Source organism: Phalangium opilio, unplaced genomic scaffold (assembly GCF_054372755.1).
Source record: "Phalangium opilio isolate 3A_F unplaced genomic scaffold, DU_Popi_V2 ptg000217l_1, whole genome shotgun sequence".
Classification (NCBI taxonomy): Eukaryota; Metazoa; Arthropoda; class Arachnida; order Opiliones; family Phalangiidae; genus Phalangium; species Phalangium opilio.
Window position 1 is genome coordinate 2,774,731 of NW_028324218.1, and position 26,546 is coordinate 2,801,276.

General features: G+C 32.8%; 1 protein-coding gene across 2 annotated transcripts; it reads right to left on the minus strand.

The window, feature by feature from the left end:
* Positions 1-1,366: 1,366 nt before the first annotated feature.
* On the minus strand, positions 1,367-26,470 carry Srrm234 (Serine-arginine repetitive matrix 2/3/4). Of its 2 annotated transcripts, none has more exons than XM_089856547.1 (14): positions 26,333-26,470; positions 25,697-25,964; positions 25,448-25,558; positions 13,894-14,130; positions 13,422-13,493; positions 13,231-13,284; positions 11,447-11,521; positions 11,059-11,187; positions 10,457-10,514; positions 7,869-8,113; positions 6,583-7,044; positions 5,536-5,721; positions 5,019-5,081; positions 1,367-1,770 (listed from the first exon to the last, which is right to left on the minus strand). In XM_089856547.1, the coding sequence occupies exons 2-14, from the start codon at positions 25,933-25,935 to the stop codon at positions 1,392-1,394; spliced, it is 2,310 nt and encodes a 769-aa protein (XP_089712673.1). In that variant the 5' UTR covers positions 25,936-25,964; positions 26,333-26,470; the 3' UTR covers positions 1,367-1,391. The 2 variants fall into 2 exon arrangements, with proteins under 2 accessions (XP_089712673.1, XP_089712674.1); XM_089856548.1 differs by lacking the exon at positions 1,367-1,770 and adding an exon at positions 4,304-4,548.
* Between the last annotated feature and the right edge of the window lie 76 nt (positions 26,471-26,546).

Consider the following 26,546-nt stretch of genomic DNA (forward strand, 5'->3'; position numbering starts at 1 on the left):
ATAATTAGGGTTAACGATGCATGTTAAAATATGTTAGTAATGTTAATGTCAGAAGAAGATGAACTCATAAACTTTTGATTAATTGTTTACATTTTGAAACGTTTAATTTAATTAATTAATTAGTTTGTTAGTATACATGTACTAAAATTAATTAAACATTCTGTTAAAAAAACAAACAAACAAACGAGAAATTGTTAAGCCTAATTTTGAATGCAAATATATTATTTTTTCTAAATAAATTATTATGACTATCACATGATTAGTAATACTTTAGACGTTAATTAATTAGTCAAGCTATTAATATTAAATTATGGGTTTTTCACATTTTTAATTTGGGGTTAATTAGTATTTGAGTATTTTAATACTTTTAGTGTAATGAGGGTTTTAAAAACAATGCATTTTTTCTTTGTAAGTATGGGTTCGATTGTTTTTGGGTTCTTTCGAAGTTCACCACGAGAAATGAATTAATGAGATTAGGCTTAGAACTTAAGCCTAATATGACCTATTTTAGTTTCGTGGAAAATTTCAGAAAAACTATTATGAAATTTCTATCTAAAAATTTGAGCAAATGCAGTTGGACAATTAAATTAATTGAGTAATTAAAAATTAAGTGTTAATTGCCTTAATTGGGTGTGGTTTGGCGCCATTTTGTTAATAAAAAATTATTTAACACCATATTTTTCTAAGCTTAGCGCTGGCTATTATTTAGTAAATAGCAACAATGTGTTTGTTAATTCTAAAGGTTAAAGGTTAAAAATTTAATTTAAAATGAGTATTTTACGTATAAGGGTTAGTATTATTTACGATCGAAGATTAGTATCTTCAAGTTCAAGGTTATTTACATCAATAATAAATTAGTATAAATTAATAATAAATAAATAAATAAATAAATAAGGTTAAATTTCTACAATCAACGCATTTATCGTAATTAAAATTTAAAATAAAAGTTAATCACTTGTTGCATGCGTTCTCTATAATCTGAGCTTGATTTGAACTATGGGCCTAAATGCATACTGCGCAGTCTCAATAGATTTTCCCGCGAAATTTAAAACATCTTAGACCACGTGCAAGCTAAAATTCTGCTACACGAGAATGACGGCGTTAATATGATTAACATCTGTTAGTAAATTAATGGGATTCGTTTCTGTATGTTGGACACGTGACATGATAATTGGGGGGAAACTTAAGCTTAAGCCTTGGTTATAGCGTTTTCCTTTGGGTCCTCGCGGAGCGCTCCCAAGGAGCAATAAAAATGGTAGTAGTAGTTTCCAGCTTCGTTAAAGACTGTTTTTGAAGAATAGGATCTCCTAGTTTTATTCCTCCATGGGAGCGCTCCGCGAGGACCCAAAGGAAAACGCTATTAGTTAGTTAGTTACATATAACAAACAATCTTATCTACGCAAACTCTCCAAACTTTGACTTCTCCTTCTTCTAAGTAAGGGACTCCACGATATAGAACGACTAGTACGAGAGCGCCATCTACAGGGCGGGGTTAACGGCGTTGGACTTACGGACACGGGACTAGGGGGCGTGGTTGACCTTGAATGCGATCTGGACCTCGATCTCGATCTCGACCTTGACTTGGATCTGGATCTCGTGATAGAACGCGATCGTGAACGTGTACGTGAGTGCGTAGGTGAACGTGAACGGGAAGACGAACTCAGTCGTTTGGGGCTGTAGTAATTTGACCAATCAGAACTAGCGGAAGAAGTGCCGCTACTTGGGGTCGGTGGGGTTGGTCTGCGATAAGGTACGGGGCGTTTACGAGCACTGAAATTAAATCAAAATACATAATTAGTCGTATTTAAATTAAATACAATTAATATAAACCAATTTCTTATAGTAGAATTTCTTGGCTTGGTAAAAATTGTTTAGATTAATTTTGTATGTTAGCGGAGAAGAATTTTAATGAAATAATTTTAAGAAATTCTCGAAAATTTTTAAAAAAATGTAGGACCCATTTTTTGATATACAGACTATACTTTTGTTTTAAAATAAAATATCCACCTTTTATCCGCTTCGTCCAAGGGTATTTGCTTGCAAACACAGTTAAAGGTTAAAAATTTAATTAGTTAAATTAAAATAAAATAAATTAAATTAAAATTTGGGGTTAATTAAAATAATATATTGTAGAATATTTTGTTGTCAATTTAAATAAATTGGGAAACTTAATTCAAACTTGTAACAGAATGCAAGCATTTTCGGGTTTTTTACTTTTGAGCTTTTAATGGTGACAAAGTATTGCTCAGACCTTTTATGGCTGACTGGTTGGCTGGTTGCTTACTTATGACGTGCGGTGGTGTACTTAATTGTAAGGTGGATTGAATAGACTTACGATAAATATAGATGGTTTTTAATTAAAGTGTGAAGTGTTTAAACATTTATTGAAATATTTAACAATTCATATTTAATTTTAAAACCAGTGCCAATTAAATAAATAAATAAATAAATAAATAAACAGAATAAATAAATAATAAAAATGGTGCTTCATACCTTTTCGGATAGAGATGTGAGGTGTTTGGGTGCGAGATAGAAAATCATAAAACAACAAAAGAAGACTGAAAATAATAATAATAAATAATAATAATATGAAACAGAAAATAAGTGCTTAGAAAATAAATTTAAAGAATTAAAAAATAAATAAAATATTTACCTAAAAATATTACTCTAATTTAAAATGTGTTCGATTGTACGTTGCTTGGGTTAAACGTAAAATTGGATACTATAGAGGCGACACTAGGAATAATTTCCTCGTGTATAATATAAAGGCGACACTAGGGATAATTTCCTCGTGTATAATATAGAGGCGACACTAGGAATAATCTCCTATGTGTGTAATATAGAGGTGACACTGGGAATCGTCTCCAAGTGAGTATAGATCAGGATAAAAATATGCGATACACTTAACAGTAATCTCGTGATCCATAAGACAATAATTCTCAGTGTCACATCTATACGTTCCCGGTAAGGGCTGAGGATAATTTGGATTTTAGGAAAGTAATTAACTTGAGCTTCAAAATGAGCCAAAATTGGACCACAATTAACAAAGTTACGAGAGTTTGGTTTGACAGTTACTACACCTAAATATTCCTTTACAAAATTTATCATTTATTCCAACTCATTTTTAGGCGGTTCCTTGCAAGTATCGATTTGTGGTACCTGATCATTATCCCTATCTTCATCTTTAACCTTATCTTCGCTCTTATTTTTATCTTTCCGCTTAATTTTCTTATCTTTCGACTTATCTGATTTACTTTCTGATCTATCTCTATCCCTATCTTTACCTCGATCACGATCTCGATCGCGTCCGCGATAATCCCGATCATCACGATATCGATCGTAATAATTATCGCGATAATTATTATTATTATTGTTGTTGTATCTTCTGTAGTTATTGTTATTAAAATTATGATTGAAATTATTTCGATAATTATTGTAGTATGGACGGTTGTTATAATTGTTGTTGTAGTTATAATTGTTGTAAGGTCGGAAATTGTTGTTGTGATTGTTGTTATTGTAGTTTCTCCAACCCGGGTTGTTGTTGTTATTATTCCGATTGTAGTTGTTGTTGTAATTGTTGTAGTTATTATAACGATTGTGATTCATTCTATTGTTGTTGTGATAACTATATATATATACATATACACGATTTATAAACAACATGTTTTGTTGTTCGCTGGTTCGTTCGATTGTTGTTTAGGTTGTACCATAAGTTTATAAGTGATATGTTCGCTCCATAAGTATGACATGCACTACCTATACTTTGTTGTAATGCTACTGAGAGACTTAGAGCAGCTCGAGATAACTAGTTCCAGAAGGAGAACGAGGGGGATCGAGTCAATTGAATTGAAGTCCTAAGTACACTCGGTGCAGGTGGTTAATTAATTTTGCAGCTAGGACCTATTCCATCTAGGCACTCCTATTTAGTCTGCATTACTAAGCCCCCCTTTGACAGCAGCGCCACCTCACTCACTCACCAGGCCTCCCTCGCCGCTTTACCTCCTCTCGAATCTATGACCTCACTCACTCACTTCAAATTCATTACAAGCCTTTCAGTTTGTCATGACCAGAGATTAATTCAACAAACTTATGGAACGGAACATACATACCTTATAAACTTATGGTTGTACTAGTTCAACTTACAACAAAAGGTTGTTCAATTAAGTGAGTGCAAAACAACTCATGCCCAAACAAAACGAAAATAGCGGTGTCGTCGTAATTCAAATTGTTTTAAAGAATAACGTTTTGTTTAAAAAGTAGGCTTAGCAAAGTTACGTTAGGCTTAAGAAAAATCATAAAAAACTTGTGTACAATCCGATACAATGTTTAATATTTTGTTTTTTTTCTTTCAAAATAAAGTGGAGATCACACAAAACAACATTAAAGTGAAAAATTTTAAAGTTTATAATGTGTAATTTAAATATTCATTTTAAAAATATTTTATTTTTTTTTTCAGTTCAGTTCAATTCAGTGTCAGTGTATTTCGGGCCTTGGTCAGGTCACCAGCGTTTACGATTTCTTGAAAATGAATTTAAAGAACGTTTGGGCCTAACGTAGAAAAATCACACAAAGACAAAAGAAAAAGGCGGGAAACAACAGAAACAAAAGAAAAAATATTGTAAATAAAAGCTGCACGTGTTCAATTGCAATTAAAATAATAAATAATAATTAAAATTAATTAAATGAATAAAAATGCAAAAAAAGATGGATATACTTTAGATTGTGAGTTTTGCGATACACATGATATTTTTTAAAAAGTTGAAAAGATTTTAGAGCAATTGCACTTTGAAAAATATAAAATATTTGTTTGTATTTATAAAGAAAAAGCAAGTAGGTAAGTAATGTTAAAAGGTTTAAAATAATTTTGATATTTTTAGAGTTAATAATTTAAAAAAGCGCCCCACCTTAATTAACTTAATGTTTTCGAGAAACTTTAACTTTTGGTAATTAATTAATTAATTAATTTGGTTAATTATTAATGACCCATAACCGTAGCGCAATACCTCAAACGAACTCACCTAGTTATGCGACGTTTATCCAAGAAACTAGGTGAACCTCTGCGACGCGGGATTGATGGACTTCTACAATGATATAAATTAACTTCTGTATTATAACTAGGGTTCAACCTTCTAAGAAGTATAATACTACGGGGCAGGAATGCATACAGCAGCTACAAGGAATAATTGCGCCCCATATATCCCATGTTCATTTTTAAATTTAATTTAAATTCCTTATAGGAACAATAGGATTTTATAGGAGAAAAAAATCACGTGTTTTATAGGAAAATATAGGAGAAAACATTACGTGTTTTTATAGGAAAATATGGGACTAAAAATTCATGCTCATATATAATACTAACTATTTTGGCTTAAACTATATTATAGAAAAATCTCAAATAAAGAAAAATATATAACAAATTGCGTTTTATTTTGAAAATTCAGAGGAACTAAATTAAAATATTTCGCGTTAAAATTCTTATAAATTTGAAGCACGCATGCTCACTAGCAATTAAAAAAATCTCAAATGATTACTTACCTAGATCCACGACTTTTGCTCCTTGATCGGCTTCGACTGGAGCGGCTACTTCTGGATGATTTGGATCGACTCCGGCTATGACTTCGACTTCGGCTACGACTGCGACTTCTAGAGGCAGAACGTCGCCTACGCGGGGTTACAGATCGGCTACGGCTTCGACTTCGACTTCTCGACACGCTACGGCTTCTAAGCGCCGAAACAAATGAAAGAAAATCCCATAAATTAAATTCGCGAGGCCTTGATAATACCAGTAATAATTCAGATACTAATTATTGCAACCAAACAAAAATAGAGTAATGATGAGGGGGAACTATTTAACATCGCGTATGTGCATGCATAATTCGGTTTAGTAGCCTTGTACACTCAAAATGTAAAATGATGTTGCATGGAAGAATCATGTTACAATTACCCTATCCCGTTTTATGGTGGTACACTTCTCTCAAAGAGAAGTATTATATACTTCTGCTAAAATTTTGTGTACTGGTTGGTATCGGGGATAGATTTAATTTTAAAAGTAGGAATGGAGTATTTACGGTTAGTATTTACTTCAGTAGTCCGACTCATAGACCACCCAGTATAGAGCCCCTCCCTCCCTCCAACACGTAACGAAAAGTTTAAATTATCCTATTGGCTGCTCACTTAAACCCTACGTTTTGATGACGTTGCTGATGGGGACGGCGTAAAATACGTAATTCCATTTTACCTCTGTCGCTATGACCCACCCGTCTCTTCTTTCATACCCCCCCCCCTCCGTCCCGTTAAAAGGGGGTTCGGGACTTTACTCTGTTCTCCATTCCTACTTCTAAAATTAAATCTATCCCTGTTGGTATCTATATCCCATAGACGGGGTTTATGACCTTTGGGGCGAATTAACACGCCATCTTTCAAAATGGCCACCCAAAAAGAATTAAGTGCCTATACTTCGTAATGCTAGAGACTGACTAAGAGCTAGTTCGAGAACGACGCGAGAATTGACCTTTGGGGCGAATTAACACGCCATCTTTCAAAATGGCGACCCAAAAAATAAATAAATAATACTATAATTACCTGGTTCTTATTGGCGACTTGGATTTGGATTTGGACCGAGTACTTCTTCTCTTGGGCGAAATTTTTTGCATTTTCGGACTCTCTAACTTCTTCCATTTCTTGTTGATCGGCGACCTGGATCTCGATTTGGATTTTGAGGGTGAACCTGGGGGTGGAGGTGCCGCCTTTGCTTTAGGGGGAGCAGGTGGAGGTGGACTTTGAACACGGGGCTGAGGCGCAGTTACTACAATTTTGTTCACCGCGTCCTTCTTTTTGAGTAAAGCCTTTCTGTAAAGAGCCTCTTCGTCCGAAGAGTCGTCTGAATTCCCTTTCTTGGATTTCTTGACCTTTTTCGGACTTTTGGATCGTGATCGACTTGATGACGTTTCACTTGACCTCGCGCGAATTTTCTTCTTCTTTTTAACTTCCGGTGGTGAAACGACCTTACTTGATCGTTTCTCGTCCTTGGATGATTTCTTTCGTCTGTTTAAATTATGATATTACGATTTGAACATGCGTGATTCGTGATAATATTTGGGGCTTGGTCATATTATGCTTTGTGTTGGTTTTAAAGTGTGGATTTGATTTTTGGGTTAAGTTCTAAGGATTAATTATTAAGCTATTTATTATTAGGTAACTTACAAGCGCTGGAATATACAGGATATACTTTAATGTATTACATTAAGTTGGTCATGTGCCGTTTAAGAAAAGTAGTAAAATTGTCAAATTTGGGTTTGGTTTAATATTACGTTAGAATGTTACGGGGTATCGTGTTCTACGTTAAAATAGCTATAATTTGAGTACCCACACTATTATGTTCACTTCATGAACACATACTCGTCATGAAACTGATCACGGGTGTTTAACATATTAAAACCCCATGAAAGCTCGCGACAAGATAAACTCAAAAATGGATAATCGTGTTCTACGTTAAAATAGCTTTAATTTGAGTACCCACACGACTATGTTCACAATATGAACACAAACTCATCACGAAACTGATCACGGGTGTTTAACAGATAATAATAAACCCATGAAAGCTCGCGACAAAATAAACTCAAGAATTGATAATCGTGTTCTACGTTAAAATAGGCTTAATTTGCGAAATACTTATGAACATAACTTATCACAATATAAATTGATCACGGATTTTCTGGTAACCAATAACGTTAAACAAATATAAACAAAGAATTCTACGTATGACGCGCTTTATTTTGAGTACCCACACGACTATGTTCACTCCAAGAACACACTCGTCATGAAACTGATCACATATAATAACCCCATGAAAGCTCGCAGGTATTTACCTTTCACGGCTGCCACTTGATGACGCAGATGAAACTGAATCTTTCCTAGCTCGTCTTCCAGTAGGGGGCGGTGATGGTTTACGTCTTCTGGGTGGTGACTCAGACTTTCGTTTTGGTGATGGGCTATGTTTCTTTCCATTTTTCAAATGCTTCGATGGCGATTTAGATTTTTTAACTTTACGTCGCGGGTGATCAGACTCGTCATCTGATGTTTCATCGGTACGATAACGTTCGGGGAGTTTTTTCTAAATGGAAATTAATTAAAAACGAAAACAAAAATAAGTGTTAAGAATTAATATTTCATCCCTTACTGTAAACAATTCGCATAAATATATATATAATTTATAATTATTTTTAAATACCCTAACGTGCCAAAACTAACTACCTAATTAAATTTAAATGTATCACGATAATAATTATTTTATTTACAGCAAGAGTGCAATGCTTTTAATTATTTAATTAATTAAATATGAAGAAGCATCGGTGCTAATTAAATATTAATTAGATGATTATAAACCCTAATTATTTTAATCTAAGCACTGTAAATTTAATTATAAATTTAACCATTCCAAACTTTACAAAATACTTAAAATTCAAAACTAATCTTGACCAAGGGATAAATGAAGTAGTACTTATAGTACTTAAGCCTTGGCCTTTGTCTGAATTTCTATATCGTATTGTAAAGATGGGAGCGGCCATTTTGAAAAATATTAATTTTTTATTATATAAATTCATGCATAAAAAATGTTTATAAGTATTTTTTTGTACCCAAAAATTTGTGTAATTTTTTTTTTAATTTTATCAAATTTTTTTTATGGTTTTTCATAAATGAAAGGGGACTATTCATAATTACTTACACATGTTTAAATTTGAGATCCGTTCTGCGAGTTTAGCAAAGTTGAGATAAAAATTTGGCCAAAAGTTAAACATTTTTCAAAATTTTGTTGGTTGAAGGGCTTTTGATTTGATTTGATTTTCAATTTTGAATTTACAAACTTTTTAAATTGATATTTTTGATAAATTTGTATATGAATGATTCTCGTAATTTGTTTTTAACTCTTTCCGCGGTAGGTAATTAGGCCACCTAACGTACGTTGTTATCCATTTTATAATAATTGGCATAAATCCATAATAATTTCAATCTCATCATATTTTTTTTATAATTTTAGTCGCTGTTAAAATATGATTGTTAAGAGATAGGTATTTATTTTTATTTCATGTTGAAGGTTGACCCTAAACGCACATGGCCTCTATGTCATGTTATTTGAAAAGGAGGGAAACACTAAAACACTACAGGCACTGAAAACATTGTTTGTGTATACCTTGAGAAAGTGTTTCAATTATTTTATCAAACATTTGTTCTTAAGCCTAATTCTTTTAAGTTTCGACCAAAGGCTTAAGGTAAACGTTTGAAACCCATGTTGTAAAGTTAATTTAAGCCTACTTTTACGCGGGAAACTATACTTTCACAGCTAACCCTACTATTTGGCGGGAAACAGTTAACTCTAGTTTTTGGCGGGAAAAGTCCGTTTCCCAGTTAACCCTAGTTTTTGGCGGGAAACGTCCGTTTCTCAGTTAACCCTAGTTTTTGGCGGGAAACGTCCGTTTCTCAGTTAACCCTAGTTTTTGGCGGGAAACGTCCGTTTCTCAGTTAACCCTAGTTTTTGGCGGGAAACGTCCGTTTCTCAGTTAACCCTAGTTTTTGGCGGGAAACGTCCGTTTCTCAGTTAACCCTAGTTTTTGGCGGGAAACGTCCGTTTCTCAGTTAACCCTAGTTTTTGGCGGGAAACGTCCGTTTCTAAGTTAACCCTAGTTTTTGGCGGGAAACGTCCGTTTCTAAGTTAACCCTAGTTTTTGGCGGGAAACGTCCATCTCCCAGCTAACCCAACTTTTTATCGGGAAAAAACATCTCCCAGCTAACCCAACTTTTTATCGGGAAAAAACATCTCCCAGCTAACCCAACTTATTATCGGGAAAAAACATCTCCCAGCCAAGCCTGCTTTTAGGCGGGAAACGTACATCTCCAGCTAACCCTACCTTTTGGCGGGAAACAACCATTCCCCAGCCAAGCCTGCTTTTCGGCGGGAAACGAAGATTCCCCAGCTAACCCTAGTTTCTGGCGGGAAACAACGATTCCCAATCCAAGCCTACTTCCCGCCAAAACACCGGTAAGCCTCGCCATGAATATAATCATCCAAAAACAATTGAAACACATTCCAAATGATGGATAACCCCCAATAATTGAGTGAATAATGTTCGACAGAAACAGACCAAAAAAATAAAGATATATATATTGTGAAACCGAAATGGTTTTTAATAATTACCTTTTCCAAACTCATCAATGTGTCATAAATTAAAAACTAAATTCACCGGCAAGCAGAGTGTTACAAAAAAAGGTTGCATGGTATTTAACACAATTAAATGAATGTTAGTATAGTTAAAAGAGTACTTTTCGTTAAAATAATTAAATAATTATTTTCTTTTTTAGATTATCTTCAAAAATCAGTCCTTATTTTTTTAAGATTTTTGAATTTTTTTTTGTTTTTGTTTTTAAACACTTGTTAGTACAATTTATAATATTTCTTTACCTTTTGGGCCTTTTTCTTCGCTTCCTTTTTAGCCTTGGCCAACTTTTTCTTCTTTCTGCTGTAATTATAATAATAATTAAATTAGACTAAGTTAATTATATTTTTAATTAGGTAGACTTAGTTAATTATTTTTTTAATTAGGTAGACTTAGTAAATTATTTTTTTAATTAGGTAGACTTAGTAAATTATTTTTTTAATTAGGTAGACTTAATTATTTTTTTAATTAGGTAGACTTAATTATTTTTTTAATTAGGTAGACTTAATTATTTTTTAATTAGGTAGACTTAGTTAATAAATTATTTAATTAGGTAGGTTTAGTTAATAAATTATTTTAATTAGGTAGGTTTAGTTAATAAATTATTTTAATTAGGTAGGTTTAGTTAATAAATTATTTTAATTAGGTAGGCTTAGTTAATAAATTATTTAATTCGGTAGGCTTAGTTAATAAATTATTTAATTGGGTAGGCTTAGTTAATAAAATATTTAATTAGGTAGGCTTAGTTAATAAAATATTTAATTAGGTAGGCTTAGTTAATAAATTATTTAATTAGGCTTAATTATTTATTTAAGTAATTATTATCAAGATGGGTGTTAATTCTTACCTCGCCCTATCCGAATCTGAACTATCTGACGAGCTTTCTGAACTATCTGAACTCGAAGAGTCGCTTGAACTATCTGATGAGTTCGGGGTTACAGAACGCTTACGTTTCTTTTTCTTGTCAGTGTCATTCCTGGAACAAATTTAATATAAAACCGTTAAATACGTAAGCCTTGGCGTAGAGATTTAGGCCTAACGTGGTTAAATCCAAAATTAACTTAAGCCTTGGGGTAGAAAATTAGGATTAACGTAGTTAAATTCAAATTAACTTAAGCCTCGGCATAGAAAATTAGGATTAACGTAGTTAAATTTAACTTAAGCCTCGGCATAGAAAATAGGCCTATTCAAAAAGATAAATTAAGCCTTGGCCAAAAACAAGGAAAAAGAATTACTTTTTCTTATGCTTGTTCTTGCGTTTCGATTTGACCTTATGACCTTTTTTCTTTTTACGTTCGGGTGAAGATGACCTACACAAAAATTATTAAAATAAAAGAAATCAGTATTTCCCGAAATAGATAAATAAAACCTGACAAACCCTTTCAATTAAATTTAAATTAACTATAATTAAAAATACTGAAATTCTAAGAAAAGATAAATATATATCAATTTCAGTATAAAAATACCCATATTTTGCAATCCACTTTACATAAATTAATCACAAGATTATTTCCAAAAATATGATATAATCGAATCGATGTTGAATAAATTAAAATATGATCAAAATCATTTTCAAATTTGTAGACAATGACGATTAAAACGCTATAAATTCAATCCCAATTTGAATCACAAATTCACAATGTTTTTATAAAAATGTTTATTGCTAATTTTTAATTATTTAAATATTTTTATAGAAGCTGTTAAAAGAAATTGAAACAAAGACAGAAATAAACACGTTAATAAATTTCAAACTATTACCTTCTATTTTTTTAATTATTTGGTTATAAGGGCGGCATTAATTAAAAATATTAATTTAGAAACTATATACCTGTATTTTTTATTTGTTAATAAAAACAGTATTCCTATAGTTTCAAAGTTTTAATCTATTGTTTTGACTTACCACGTCTTTAAAATCCAATGTTAATTTTTAATAAGTTAAAAATAAATTTCATATGCCTTGTTATTTTTCATACACTAGATATCTTACCTCTCCTTGTTTGATTTTAATTAAGTTTAATTATAATATTGATAATACATTTAAAAGAAATTAAGTCCGAAACTTGTTAGATTGCCATAATCAAATTAAACATTTATTTAACGTAGCCAATGAGAAATTAGCCTTTGAAGGCAGAGATTTTCGCTAGCCAATAAGGACCTCGCATTAGATTGGCAGAGATTTTCGCAGGCCAATAAGAATCTAGCCTTAGATTGGCAGAGATTTTCGCTAGCCAATAAAGACCTTGCCTTAGATTGGCAGAGATTTTCGCTAGCCAATAAAAACCTTGCCTTAGATTAGCAGAGATTTTCGGTAGCCAATAAAAACCTTGCTTTATATGGCAAAGATTGTCGCTAACCAGTAGGAACCTTGCCTTAGATTGGAAGAGATTTTCGATGGCCAATAAGGACCAGCCTTGCCATAGATTGGCATATATTTTGGCTAGCCAATAAGAACCTTGCCTTAGAGTGGCAGAGATTTTGGCTAGCCAATAAGAACCTTGCCTTAGATTGGCAGAGATTTTCGCTGGCCAATAAGGACCTTGCCTTAGATTGGCAGAGATTTTCGCTGGCCAATAAGGACCTTGCCTTAGATTGGCAGAGATTTTTGCTGGCCAATAAGGACCTTGCCTTAGATTGGCAGAGATTTTTGCTATTCAATAAGGACCTTGCCTTATATGGGCATAGATTTTCGCTAGCCAATAAGAATCTAACCCTTACGCAACATAAATAAATACTACCCAATAATATTTCTCGTAAATTAATACACGAAATTGGCAATTATTGCAAGAAATTAACTCTTAAGCAAATTAACAAGTTTCTTACTTCAAATTTTGATCGAAAACTTCTCTAGTAATAAAAATAATAATAATAAAAAAGAAAACATGCTAATTGGTAATTAAGACAAATTCAGCTAATTACGCTAGCCTAATTTTTAGGACTTGATATTTAAATCTTTTAGCACACAATATAAAAACATGCACATTTAAAAACACATGGCACAAAATAAAAATTTTAAACTTACTCATTTCGACGTTTGCTTTTCTTAACAGGTCTCTCTTCACTAGAGGATCGTGAACTGCAATATAAAAAAAATTTAATTTTAATTTTTTTAACCAAAAACTTTATATGCCTCCAATTAAAAATTTTTAAACCAAAAAAAAAAAACCTTTAAAATTTTCAATTAAAATTTTGAACATGAACACGTGAACTTACCGTTGTCGCTTTTTCTTTTTCTTCTTTTTGTCATCTTTCTCAGAGGTAGATGAACTCGAATCACGAACCAAACTGAAATTAAATTAATGTAAACATTACTTAATTAAACAAAACGTCATAATATAAGAAACCCAACTTAGAGCCCGATCAGGAATACATACATCTACTAGGAATTATTATTCCCCCTATATATCCCATGTTAATTAGTTTAGCTAGCTCCCCCCACAAAATCCGCTCTAGATACGTTAAATGAAAATGGATATCTACACAATAATTCCTAGCAGCTGTATTCATTCCTGTTATCAATAATAAATTTAATTTAGGAAATAAAAACCATGCATAAACATAAACACTTACGCTAAATTACTAAAGCATTAAAATCATGAGAGCAAAAATCAAAATAATAGTAAAATACAAAAACCAAAATATTAAACAAACATTAATAATAAAAAAAAAAAATAATAAAACTTACTTAAACTTTTTCTGAGCCAAAGCCGCGGCTTCAGCAGCGGCTTCGGCATTGGCTGCGGCTTGGGCAGCTGCAGCTTGAGCCGCGGCTACGGCTTCGGCCGCGGCTTGAGTTTCTTTCTGCTTTCTCTCAGGATCGAATGAAGAGCCATCAACAAAATAAGGGTTAATACCAAAAGCCTCTTTCAACTTAGCATTCTTCTCCTGATTCGCCTCGGCAGCTTGGTGACTCTCTTTAACACTATCAAATAGAGAGAGAAACAAATTTATGCTAAGCCTAAATCCGCTTACCCTGCAGAGGGGGGAAGGGGGTTGAATTAGGATTAGGCTTAGCTATAAAACACTAAACAGTACAGGGAAATAAAAAGGCTTAGAACATTTATAGACTAAGAGCGTGGTCGTAATCGTAATGTTTCTAAAGCTTCAATTTATGCTGAGTCATTTAAGGGGCAAAAGAAAAACAGATTAGGCTTAACGCCATTTTTCGATTTAGGCTTAGGCTTAGGCTTAGCTATAAAACACTAAATAGTACAGGGAAACTAAAAGGCTTAGAACATTTATAGAGCCTGGTCGTAATCGTAATGTTTCTAAAGCTTCAATTTATGCAGAGTCATTTCCGGATAAAAAGAAAAACAGATTAGGCTTAACACCATTTTTCGATTTAGGCTTAGGCTTAGCTATAAAACACTAAACAGTACAGGGAAATAAAAAGGCTTAGAACATTTATAGAGCGTGGTCGTATTCGTAATGTTTCTAAAGCTTCAATTTATGCAGAGTCATTTCCGGATAAAAGAAAAACAGATTAGGCTTAAGTCGATTTTTTTTGGATTTAGGCTTAGGCTTAGCATTTATTTACAGTTAAGTACTCAATTTACTCCAAATAGAGTAAATTCTAACGGGAAACTGTTGAAAAGCAGCAACAAGATAATTATATTTAAACTTAATCAAAATTAATTAAGCATTAAATTCCCCTAATTATTACTTCGTCTGAACTAGGCTTAACGAATACGTAATAATGGCAGTTCGTAGCTTTAACTGTATTTAAGTCTATGGGGAAAACAGCATAGAGTGCCAACTCAGTACAAAAAAGGGGTTTAAAAATCCTCACAAATAAAAATCGGTTTTTTGGTTTAATTATTTAAACTTAATTAAATTATTAATTAGCAAGACAGATAGGGAGTTCTAACCTAACGACACTTTTAAGTTGACCAACAGTAGACTTCCTTTCCGTAAGGTAGGTAAGTTTAACCGCACCGGGTGGTCTAAGTTGATTCCTTCCACCATTACCGGAAATAGAGGCGGAAGTGGAAGTAGCTGCTGTACTTCCGCTAGTACCCGTAGCGGAAGCCCGGTCTAGTTGGAATGGTTTAAAGGCGCCTTTCCATAACTTATCGAAGATAGCTTTACCCTCAATGGACATTGCCATTATTTTCAAATGCACCACATTTTTAAGGTATTTGTGGTGTTGAAAATGTTTTTTATAAATTGTATTTAGCACCGTTAAGACTTAGCTGGAAGACTGGAGACTTAGGTTTTTTCTTTTATCACTTATGTTATATTGGAAGACAGATGTGATTTTATAAATACGTTTTTAAATTTTAGCGAAATTCATAAGAGTTTTTTGTTATTTGATATTTGATATTTTTTTAACTTTTGTAAATAATTAAAATGGAAGACATTTCATTGTTTGTATGTGTGTTCGTTTTGGTCCTTCATTACTTGACGCAGTTTATCGTATTTTTTTTTTAATTCCCAATTATTATTGGAAAATTGGCGTTGGAATGTTTTCATATCACTTATTTCATAATTTAATTCACAGTTTAATTACGGGATATAGCTTAATTAAATTTAATAAATATTTTCGTCGAATTTGGAAGACTTGGTCAATTAATTTGCTGACCACAAGGATGACCGTCCTTTTAAGTTCTTAGATATTTTCAAAATTGTTTTTTGGAAGACTTCATATGATTTAATTGAGAATTTAATTCAAAGTTAATTAATATAGTTAATTTCATAAATATTTCGGCAATATTTTTATTTATTTTTTTAATTGGAAGACTTGATTAATTAATTTCCTGACCACTAAGTCCGTTTTCGAATCACTTAATTGTATATTATATTCAATTAAAAATTATGTAATATCCCATAGCATAAATATTTCCGGATAATTTTTGTTATAAGAAATTTGAAATTTAAAAATATCAAACTAAGCCTAATGGAAGACAATTAATTTCAAGTATTTTTTTTTTGGTAACACTCTGCTTGCCTTTAAAACTACCTAATAATCAACATTAAATTAAATACCTTAAAATTCCCTTTATATATAATATAATATAATACTTCTAATTTAGAACGCCCCAATTCTTGACCTCACTTGACCACAACAAAATAAACTAACCAACAAATTGGTATACAATCGTAAGCAGCCATTTTGTTGCTGTTATTCAAGTTATTCATTTAAATTTAATTATGGTCAACAAATAAATAAATAAATAGATAACCTCTAACCCTTTTCATCATAATGATAATTAGCTAGCATATTGAACGCTTAAATTAAATCAATATTAATTTAACTTAATTAGTAAATAAATTATAATTAAAAAGCCACCACTGACCGTTGTATCTTGGCAATACGTATCGGCTTAGTCTTGTTCAACATGACAGCTTGAATATTTCGCTGTACCACTCTAGGGTAGAGCATTTATAAACTAACTAGAGCTAGCCTAGATAAGGTTGGTTGTACTTGTAGTGGTATCAAAATTTTCATATACTACAGGTAACAGGTACAGGTGTATGAAAATTGTCGTAAACGTTTGAACAGTGTGGGATTCATCATAAAACTCATAAAATTCTCGGTTTGAATTCGACCGTTAATTACGATGTAGGTGCATAATTTTTTGCAGACGTTAGAAAGATTATAGGGTTTATTTGAAATTGTAAGCTGATAAACAATTTAATATTTTTTCTGGGGGTTATTTATTTAGTTATTACGGTAGGGTATTGATTAAATTTAATCTCGATTAAGTAATATGGTCTGTGTAGCGTTAATTACAATGTAGGTGCTATTACAGCGTTCAAAAAGATCGCTAGCTAGCTAGGGCTTATTTGAAATTGTAAACTGATAAACAATTGATTTTTTTTTCTGGGGGTTATTTATTTAGTTATTACGGTAGCCTGGTTATTGATATAACTTGATCTCAATTAAGTAATAACGTTTCTGAAGCGTTAATTACAATGTACGTGCAGAGACCGCGTTTAAAAATCTAGATAGATAGCCAGGGTTTATTTGTAATTGTATAAGCTGAATAAATGTTTTTCTGGTTTATTTTATTTAGTTACTTTGTATTGATTTAAATTAGCATTAAATAGTAATTAGATTAATGCCGATTATGTAATAATGAATACCACGAGAGCGTTAATGATAATATAAAGATGATTTGGCCGAGATCTAAAAACTTTTAGGGTTTATTTGAAAGTTGGAAGCTGAGTAAATGTTTTTTTTTTTTTGGTATTGATTTAAATTAGCATTAAATTGTGATTAGATTAATGTCGATTAAGTAATAATGCGCGCGTTAATGACGATTTAGGAGATGGGGTTTATTTGATATTTGTAAGCTGAATAGATGGTTTTGTTACTTTCTATGGTATTGATTTAAATTAACATTAAATACCATTTAAACTAATGTCAATTATGTAATAACGAATTAATATAAACGAATAAACGTGTTAATGACACAATAGATGCTCTGATCGCTGTTCGAAAAGCTATACCTATAGAGTTTATCTATTAATTTGTATTAATTTTGCGGTATTATTTTGATTTAAATTAACATTTAGTTTAAATTAAATTAATCTCGATTAAATAATAGAGTTTATCAGGGTGGGGGTTTGAAACCCTTTCTTTCTAAACCCGATTTAATTTTAATTAATAAACATTAAATTTCAAATACGCAAGTTAAAGTTCGTAAAATTAATTTTTTTAACCAAAAGTTTAATTTTAATTTAATCAAAGTTAGGCTTAACTTCAACCACCTCGGTGCAGTGCAGTGCGGTGCAGTATAACTCCAAATTGAATCTTAATCCAGGAGCATCAATCACTTCACAAAAACGGACCACATCACAATTGATCACATTTTCACACAAACTTCACAATTTTTGAAATCCGCAAAATATAATAAAATTCTTAAATATTTTATTTAGCTAATTTAATAGCGATTTTTGGTATTTATTTATTTATTTTTTTTATGCGACGTAACTGAGCTGGGGTTGAAAACCCCCTGAAAATTAGCCTCGTCTGAACACAGAGGGGTACCGTTATGAAGCTAATTCAAAGGGAGAGGCTGCCTCTATTGGGGTTTAGGACCCCCAGAAATGGGGGGAAGAGATGGGGGGTGGAAGGGTAGAAGCAGGTCGATGGATCAAAAGCCATCTTGGAAGCTCAGGAGGAATTCCCAGCATCCGCCATCTATCAAAGCTACTGATGGCTTTTCTCGCCTTCCTATTGGCCTAAACTAAAGGGGCGTGGTTAAAATATAGCCATTCAGAGCATGGGTATTTACTGAAATGCAGAAGTGGACTGAATCTGAGACTCTGAATCAAGACGGGGAAATTTCTATGGCGTTATGTTATGATTATGAATATTGGTTATATTTTTGTTTTTAATTATCTTTATTTAGTTTAAGTTTAATTAATTAATTTATATTTTATATATAAAATATACAGGGGAGTTTGGGCTACAATATAAGACCACGGGCGACCAAATCGGTTAAAAACTAAGCAAGTTACGATTGAAATTGTAAAATTATTGCGAGCCAAGGTTTTCAGAAAATAAATGATTTAAGTTTAAAAATTAAAAGCTTAAAATTAAAACCAAAAACGGTAGACAAATTAATTCATATTACATAATTAAATCTACGAGCCCCATGACGTCATACATCAAATACACCTATCCCTTCTCTACAAAAAATATAGCTCAATTAAAACCTTTAAAATAAGACCAATAAAAGTCAAATTATAATAACAAAATCACTTCAAATTATATAACTGAATATACAAGGCCAATGACGTCACACATCAAATACACTTATCCCTTCTCTACAAAAAATATAGCTCAATTAAAAACTTTAAAATAAGACCAATATAAGTCAAATAATAATAACAAAATCCCTTCAAATTATGTAACTAAATATACAAGGCCCATGACGGTTATGTCATACATCAAATACACCTATCCCCTCTACAAAAATCATAGCTCAATTAAAAACTTTAAAAATTAGACCACAAAAAGTCATATAATAATAATAATAATAAAATCACTTCACTGTTATATAATCAAACGTACCAAACCCATGACGTCACACATCAAACACGCTTATAGCCCCTCTTCCCCCCCCCCCCCAAAAAAAGGAAAAAAAGACACACGTCACTTGTCCCCTACCCTTCAACAACGCCTCAATCAGATCCAACCCTCAGTTAAATGCCAACCAATTTTGGTATAAAAACCATCGAAACACAAGGAGACAACATCACTTGTCCATATTCCTCTATTCCCTTACAATAGAACTATACATTCCTTACACAGTGTCAACCAATACGAAAAGAGACACTTCTGACACTCGGGAGTCGGATTTCCTAGCAAATATTGATTTTGCCAATCCAACTCTAGCAAGAAAGATTCTGCTATTATCTGTATAGAGTAATGGCACCTCCCTGCCTTTGGCTACGTTACGTTCTATGAGCAATTAACATGTGGTGCCGCCACTACTCTATAGAGGAAAAATACTGTCTCTCTCTGTCTCTCTAGGCAGCTTTGTGTTGTAAGATTGGCTTTTGTGGGGTAAAAATAGTAGATAAAAAAATTACAGACTAAGAGAGGGCAAGTACTTGACCAATGGCTAACCCAAATAGACTAATCAAACAGACACGCGGTGTTTGTCTGAACTATGGCAAAGCATAGGCCGATCTATGATTGTGTGTATTTAGTTCCAACGAACAAAAGGTTACATCATCTTAACAAGAAGTGATATCTAGCTTATTAGGGAGAAGTTATAAGATGCCTCCTAAGTATTGGCGTGTCATAGTCCCAGTCCCCTTTTCAAAATACAAGGGGGGACGTAAAAGGAGGCCACCGGGCTAATTCGCCTCCTCTCTTCAGTCGGAAAATATGACTGCAGTTTTTTTCTCATTCGCGTCGCCGCGCTGACGTGCACGAGTTTTCAAGAACCAATGAGATGCTGCTTGTTGTAATTTAGAGGCGGCGGGGATTAGCCCCGGACACGTCTACGTTTGGACTGGAGATAAGGCTACATCATAAATGTGGCGCGAATTTATACCTTCTCCCTAATAAACTATAGATATCGCTTCTTGATCTTAACAAGTACCAAGTAAATACTGATAGATATCTCAAGACAAACATGTCACTGTGTGATTTATGGATTTAAATATCTTGAGGTTTTTTTGTGTGTTTCAAAAAGATTGAGCTCCATGGGTTATTATAGTTTGTTGCAGTACTATGATGCAGTGGGATGCATGTGTGGTAAGTTCTATGGTAAATCAATGAATCAATCAATCTCGAGTCCGAAAATGTTCAATACATCTATACTTCTATGACCACACCGATTTTGTTTGACCCCCACATAAGGGACATGTACTGAACACCCTCTAACACAAGTTGAAGTTATGAACATTAATTGGACACAGTGTTTTACGGATGACCCCCTTAATTAAATTTAACCTAAGAAATAATGAAAGAGAATGATGCAATAAGGGGGTCATCCGTAAAACACTGTTTCCAATCAATGCTCATAACTTTAACTTGTGTTAGAGGGTGTACAGTACATGTCCCTTATGGGGGGGTCAAACAAAATCAGTGTGGTCATAGAAGTATAGATGTTAAATAGATTTTCGGACTCTAGATTGATTGATTGATTTAACATTAGTAGGCCTAATCATGTTTCCCAATCTACTGCTTATAAAGCGTTGTATAACTCCAAATATAACCTTTCAGACACCCCCTTATCAAATGATATGGTATCACCCATCAACTTCCGACTTATCCGATCGACTTCCGCAAAAAAAATATATAAAAAAACAGCAATTCCAATTTCCCCTTTAATGCTATCATCATATATTATTGGCTACTTTTATAAAAGTGTCAACAACACGCGATTATTTTGACAACTCAGTCTAATTAAACCAAAAATCTATGTAAATTAGCTTAGCGAGACTTAAACCACTTGTCAAAATTCTGTACACGCAAATACAAATGTTGCCAATTTCGTTATTTGTAACTTGTGCAATATTCAAACGCTATCTATATACAACAACAGACGGAATGATAAATTTGATGCTAAACTATATTCGAAAACTACACCCAAACTAAATTATAGCGTAATAATATAGGGCCGCTGAACTCCCTGTTGGCTACACTCATGTAGGGTCCCCAGCCGAATTTCGAAAATATTTATAATTATTATTATGTATTTTTTCAAGAATTATATAGGACACTAAAATATTAATTTTTCTCTTTTTAAAATTGCCTAAAATTCGCGCAAATTTCATAATTATAGTAATTTTGATGAGTTTCGCCAAAGTAAAGGATTTTATGGGACGTTTTTCCAGAATTATATAGGATTATATAGGACACTAAAATATTAATTATACTTTTTTAAAGTCCTGGTTTAACCGATGGGTTGCTTAAAATTCGCGCAAATTTCAAAATTATAGTAATTTTTGACGATTTTTTCCAAAAATATTGGATTTTATAGGACAGTTTTGAAAATATAGGATTTTATAGGAAGTATACGACCTCTGGGCTCCCTATTGGCGCCAATGAAACAACCCAAAATTAAGAGGGCGACCTCCCAATCCCTAGATCCGATCCCAAAGTTAAATTGCTTTCTCCTCAACTAATCTTAACTAAGTATTCATATTAAAAACCGATTCATATCATACCATTCCATATAGGACTTATACTCCTTGAGCAAACTTTCAGGTGGTTTAACATCAGTTCTGATATGAAAATTAGGTCTCAAAAGTCCGTATGTTAAATTCATACGTTTCTCTTTAGGCTGCTGTTCAACTGGACCCATTGAAGGTTGTTGCAGCCCATTTTGTTGATTCTTAAACAAAGGTGGTGGTGCTGGTACATCAACACAACTTTGACCATTATCGCGTTCCTGACTCTGATTGGGTGACATTGGAGATTGCACTATAACATTATTATTCTTCTCATTGTCATTATTACCACCAGCAGAGGGTAAAATTAAGTCACCATTGCCGTTTAAAATTGCCTGCACTTGTTGCACATGAGGTGACTGTTGCTGCTGCGATTGATTAACTAATTCCCTAGCTAATTGCATATTTGCCGCACCGGTTAAGTTCATTTTAACTGTGGCAACGGTGTACTCGCGTATTATATTACGCTCCAGTTTGAATGTTCAATTGCAATTGCACCGCCGGTTTTATTTGAACATGGTAAATGAACACGCGTCAGTACGGACAGTCTTGCATGAACTAGAATGCAAGCAAGCCGCAAGAACACGAAGCTCTTTTAAAAAGGCTTGCTTTTGTCGATATTTTCATTGTGTTTGGCATAAATGGATCGTTACCGGCGTTTGCGAGTCACGTGACTCGACTTATTCTTTGTGGGATTGTTATAACTGACCGCAATTGCACGTGCTATTGCCCAAGATATAATGCAAACTAAAGGGGGACTATAAAAATATCCTACCCCTTCTTAACTTTATAATTGTATGCACTTAACAGTGTTGCCAGTGAATTTGTTATTAGAGTAATATAGTGCATTATTCAAGTTTGACACTTTAACCGTGATTATTTTTTCTAATTAATTATTTAATTATTGTTCGGTGGCAAAACAGAAATTAGTATATTAAAAATTGAAGAAACGATAACGGGATGTTAAATTAGTTCCAAAAAACTTAACACCATAACTTTTTTAACAGCAATCAATGATTGTTGGTTACCATGGTAACATAAACTACAGATCAATGACAGCTGACCTAATTTTACCATACCATACTATCCAATAAACATAACACTCAAAAACAAGCTGGTTTAATTCCATATAATCCCTGCACCTACATAAATGGTTAGTGTCTAATAATACGAAATAAATAGACAATTTTTTGAATTGGGGGCGTGGCGCAGTGTCGTCTGCTTGAAATAGGGGTTAAGATAGGGGATTTCGAAGTTACCAGTCCAGTCCAGCACATCGCAAAGTAGCTACTGCATGGTACTGGTAACAACTCCGAAGTCGAAGATCAACTAACAGACTACATCTTACAATTGAATTAGTTTAGTAAGAAATTTGTAGTGGAACTAAAACACGAGATAGTACAGTACAGTTAGGCGGGAAATTTTTCATTAAAACTAGTAGTAGGCGCTTGTATTATCTACAATCTAAGCGGGAATAAAATCAATACAAACAAAACTCAACTGTTGCATATTTCGATTTCAACTACATTAGAATAGCGTGACTACGATTGAAAAACGTGTTATTTATAACAAGAAAAAAAAAATACCTTACAAGGGTTTAATATTATATTTTCAACCCTAATTCGATCATAGACATCAATAAATCAATTAAACAAACATTCAATTTCTATTTTCTAGCTCAGTTATAGATTTTGAAAATATTAAGGTCTAATATTTCCGTGGTTTAGGTTAGAACCATTAGGATAGTTAAAGTTCTATGATTTATGGAAGTTTTCAAATAACGTTTATCGCGTCTATCAAATCAAAAAGTAATGCAACTTCAGTTCTCAAACTGACTTCAAAAAGATAAGGAGTAGGAGTAAACAGGGATACCAGAAAAATTTAGTTTTACAGCCAAACAATTCTCAAAAATAGCCCAAAACCATGGATTAAAAAATAAAATAGCCCAATATAGCCGAGGATAAAATTTTCAAAAGTCAAAATTAGCCACCCAAAGTTATCAACCTGAACATTTTTTTAATTAATCGTTGAAATAATCAAGGTTTTAACCCAAAATTCTATGTATTTTAATAGAATAATCAATAAACCGCCAACTTTTCTTAAAAAGAAGCCCAATTTTTGCGTTTCCCGCCCAATATGGTAACTGCTCGAGAAACTTTCCCAAGTACAGTACAGAAGTGTAGAGTGCAGTCAGTAAAGAGTTTTAATCGGATTAGAGTCAAAAAACCAGAATATCTTGGCAAATACACTCGAGTAAGGGCATAAGTGTCAACCCCAATCTAAGCCACTTTCAAGTTAGATTGACGTTAAGTCCCCTCAATGGTTAAAACCAGAAAACGTCAAGAAAAATCGATATTTTCCCGCCTATTTTTCGAGGCTACTTAAACTTCAAAAGAGAGATACGACGATATGGCCATCTATGGGCTCGAATCTGATTTGACAGGGTTGCCTTTCAGTTAACAGGAAGCCAGGGGTGGGGGGGGGGGGTGTCACAGTATAATAGAACAGCTGCTATGACTTTTGCGTTACCGTTAGAGGAAGGGGGAAAATTGACTCCAGGCGAGCCAAATGGTAATGTTCACAAGTAGCGAAGTTTTGACACTTTTGTTTTTCTTAGGTTTAAAATAATGCTATCACGATAGATTTAGTACCATTTAATAGAGAATTTAACGCTCTACAAGTTTGTAATTGGATCCGAATCTCTAAGTTGAACCGGTTCGGGGTTAAAGGTCAAAATTTAAAACTTCACGTATTGATTTTATTAGCCACTTCACTCTATCCCGAAATTAACTCTTGCTTGTAGCGTATTTCTACTTCCTATTATGATTTGACTCCTGGCGAGCCAAGTGATAATATTCAAAACTTAGGAAGTTTTGCAACAATTTTTCTTCTTCTTAGGTTTAAAATATAGCTATCACGATAATTTTAGTACCATTTTAAAGAGAATTTAACGCTCTACAAGTTTGTAATTGGGTCCGTATCTCTAACTTCCAACCGGTTTGGGGTAAAAGGTTAAAATGTGAAACCTCACGTATTGATTTTATTAGCCACTTCACTCTATCTCGAAATTAACTCTTGCTTGTAGCGTATTTCTACTTCCTATTATGATTGCGACTCCTGGCGAGCCAAGTGATAATATTCAAAACTAAGGAAGTTTTGCAACAATTTTTTTCTTTTTAGGTTTAAAATATAGCTATCACGATAATTTTAGTACCATTTTAAAGAGAATTTAACGCTCTACAAGTTTGTAATTGGGTCCGAATCTCTAAGTTCAACCGGTTTGGGGTAATGGGTCAAAATGTAAAATTTCACGTTTTGATTTGATTAGCCACTTCACCCCTTCTCAAAATTAACATTTGCTCATAGCCTTAGTCTACTTCCTACTATGTTTTTTTGTTAAAAAAAAGGTTTCAAATTCAACATATGTTGAATAAATTATCAAATATCGTCATAAAACAGAATAGGGGAATATTTGGGTTATGATTTTCAATATATATTGATAACATTTCATCAATTTTGATAATATAATTATAATTTTTAACCCCCCCCCCAAATTAATTAAAAAAAAAAGTAAAATAGTAATTAAAGTTTGATTAACTTACATTGGTCGACCATTTTCATCTTTTTCAACTCCGTCAGTTGCTGCATCAACTTGCTCCATCAATATTTGACGATATGTTGAAACCTTTTTTTCAATTTCCTCTGCAGAATATCTACAAATATAATTAAAAAAAATTAAATAATTAATAAAACAACATCTTAATTAATTAGTTAATTAATTAACTCTACACTAAATTTAATTTATCTATTAATTATTAAAGTAAATAAAAACCATTTAAGTTTCAACTTACCCTTGTTCCTCCATTAAGTCTTGCATGGTGAGACATTTCAGTTCAACTTTCCGTTTCCGCTCATGATCTAATATTTCAGCGTTTGGTTGCTTATTAAGAGTTGCATCAAGCTTTTTTAAGTCCTCCTCAGTGTTGTATTTGATTTTTTCCTTTGTCTTACGAATAAATGATAAGTTTCTTTGAACATATCCATTAGTACCACTGCCACGAGGTGTGGTTAATCCAATTCCGTTGTACATGGTTTAAAATATGATTATAATGAGGTGCCCTGTTAAGAAAACCCAATTAGGACTCAGTTTAGAAACCTTTTCGGTGAAAACTAAAAAGTGACAATCCTTTTTACTAAATAAAACTAAAAATCTAGACAAATCTAATGATTTTAACGGCTAATAACACGATATAGATGTATATACGACATATTATTATCATAAAATCGACCGTATGTTTAATCAGGCTCCTATTTCCATGTTTAATTACCCAAATTTAAGTTTAAAAGCAACTAGCTAAGGCTTAACTTATGAAGTAAACAACCAAGGCTTAGTTAATCCCAACGGACTTCAATGGTTTCCCACTTATTACGGTCTCAAATTTCATTTAAATCTTAAGAAAAGGTTATTAATTTAAATTTCAACTTACTTTTGATGAAATCTAGTGATTTTGTTAGTTATTTTCGTAAATTATATACGAGAAATTCGTAAAATACATTGTAAAGGAAGACTACACTGTTTCCGACTGCTGCCCTGTGAAAATTATGACTTTTTTCATTAACATGATTGGTTTACAGAGGGCGCTAGTAGACGGATATGTTCTAGGAAAATCTTTTTGGCGGGAAAAACAAAAATGTACACAA

Excerpts from the sequence above, each read along its gene's own strand:
- Srrm234 (XM_089856547.1), bottom strand. The coding sequence starts at position 25,935 with ATGTACAACGGAATTGGATTAACCACACCTCGTGGCAGTGGTACTAAT. Across the intron at positions 13,494-13,893 it reads TTGGCTCAGAAAAAGTTTAA|TTTGGTTCGTGATTCGAGTT; the intron begins GTAAGTTTTATT and ends ATTTAATTTCAG. Across the intron at positions 5,082-5,535 it reads AGCAAAAGTCGTGGATCTAG|AAGTCCATCAATCCCGCGTC; the intron begins GTAAGTAATCAT and ends ATATCATTGTAG.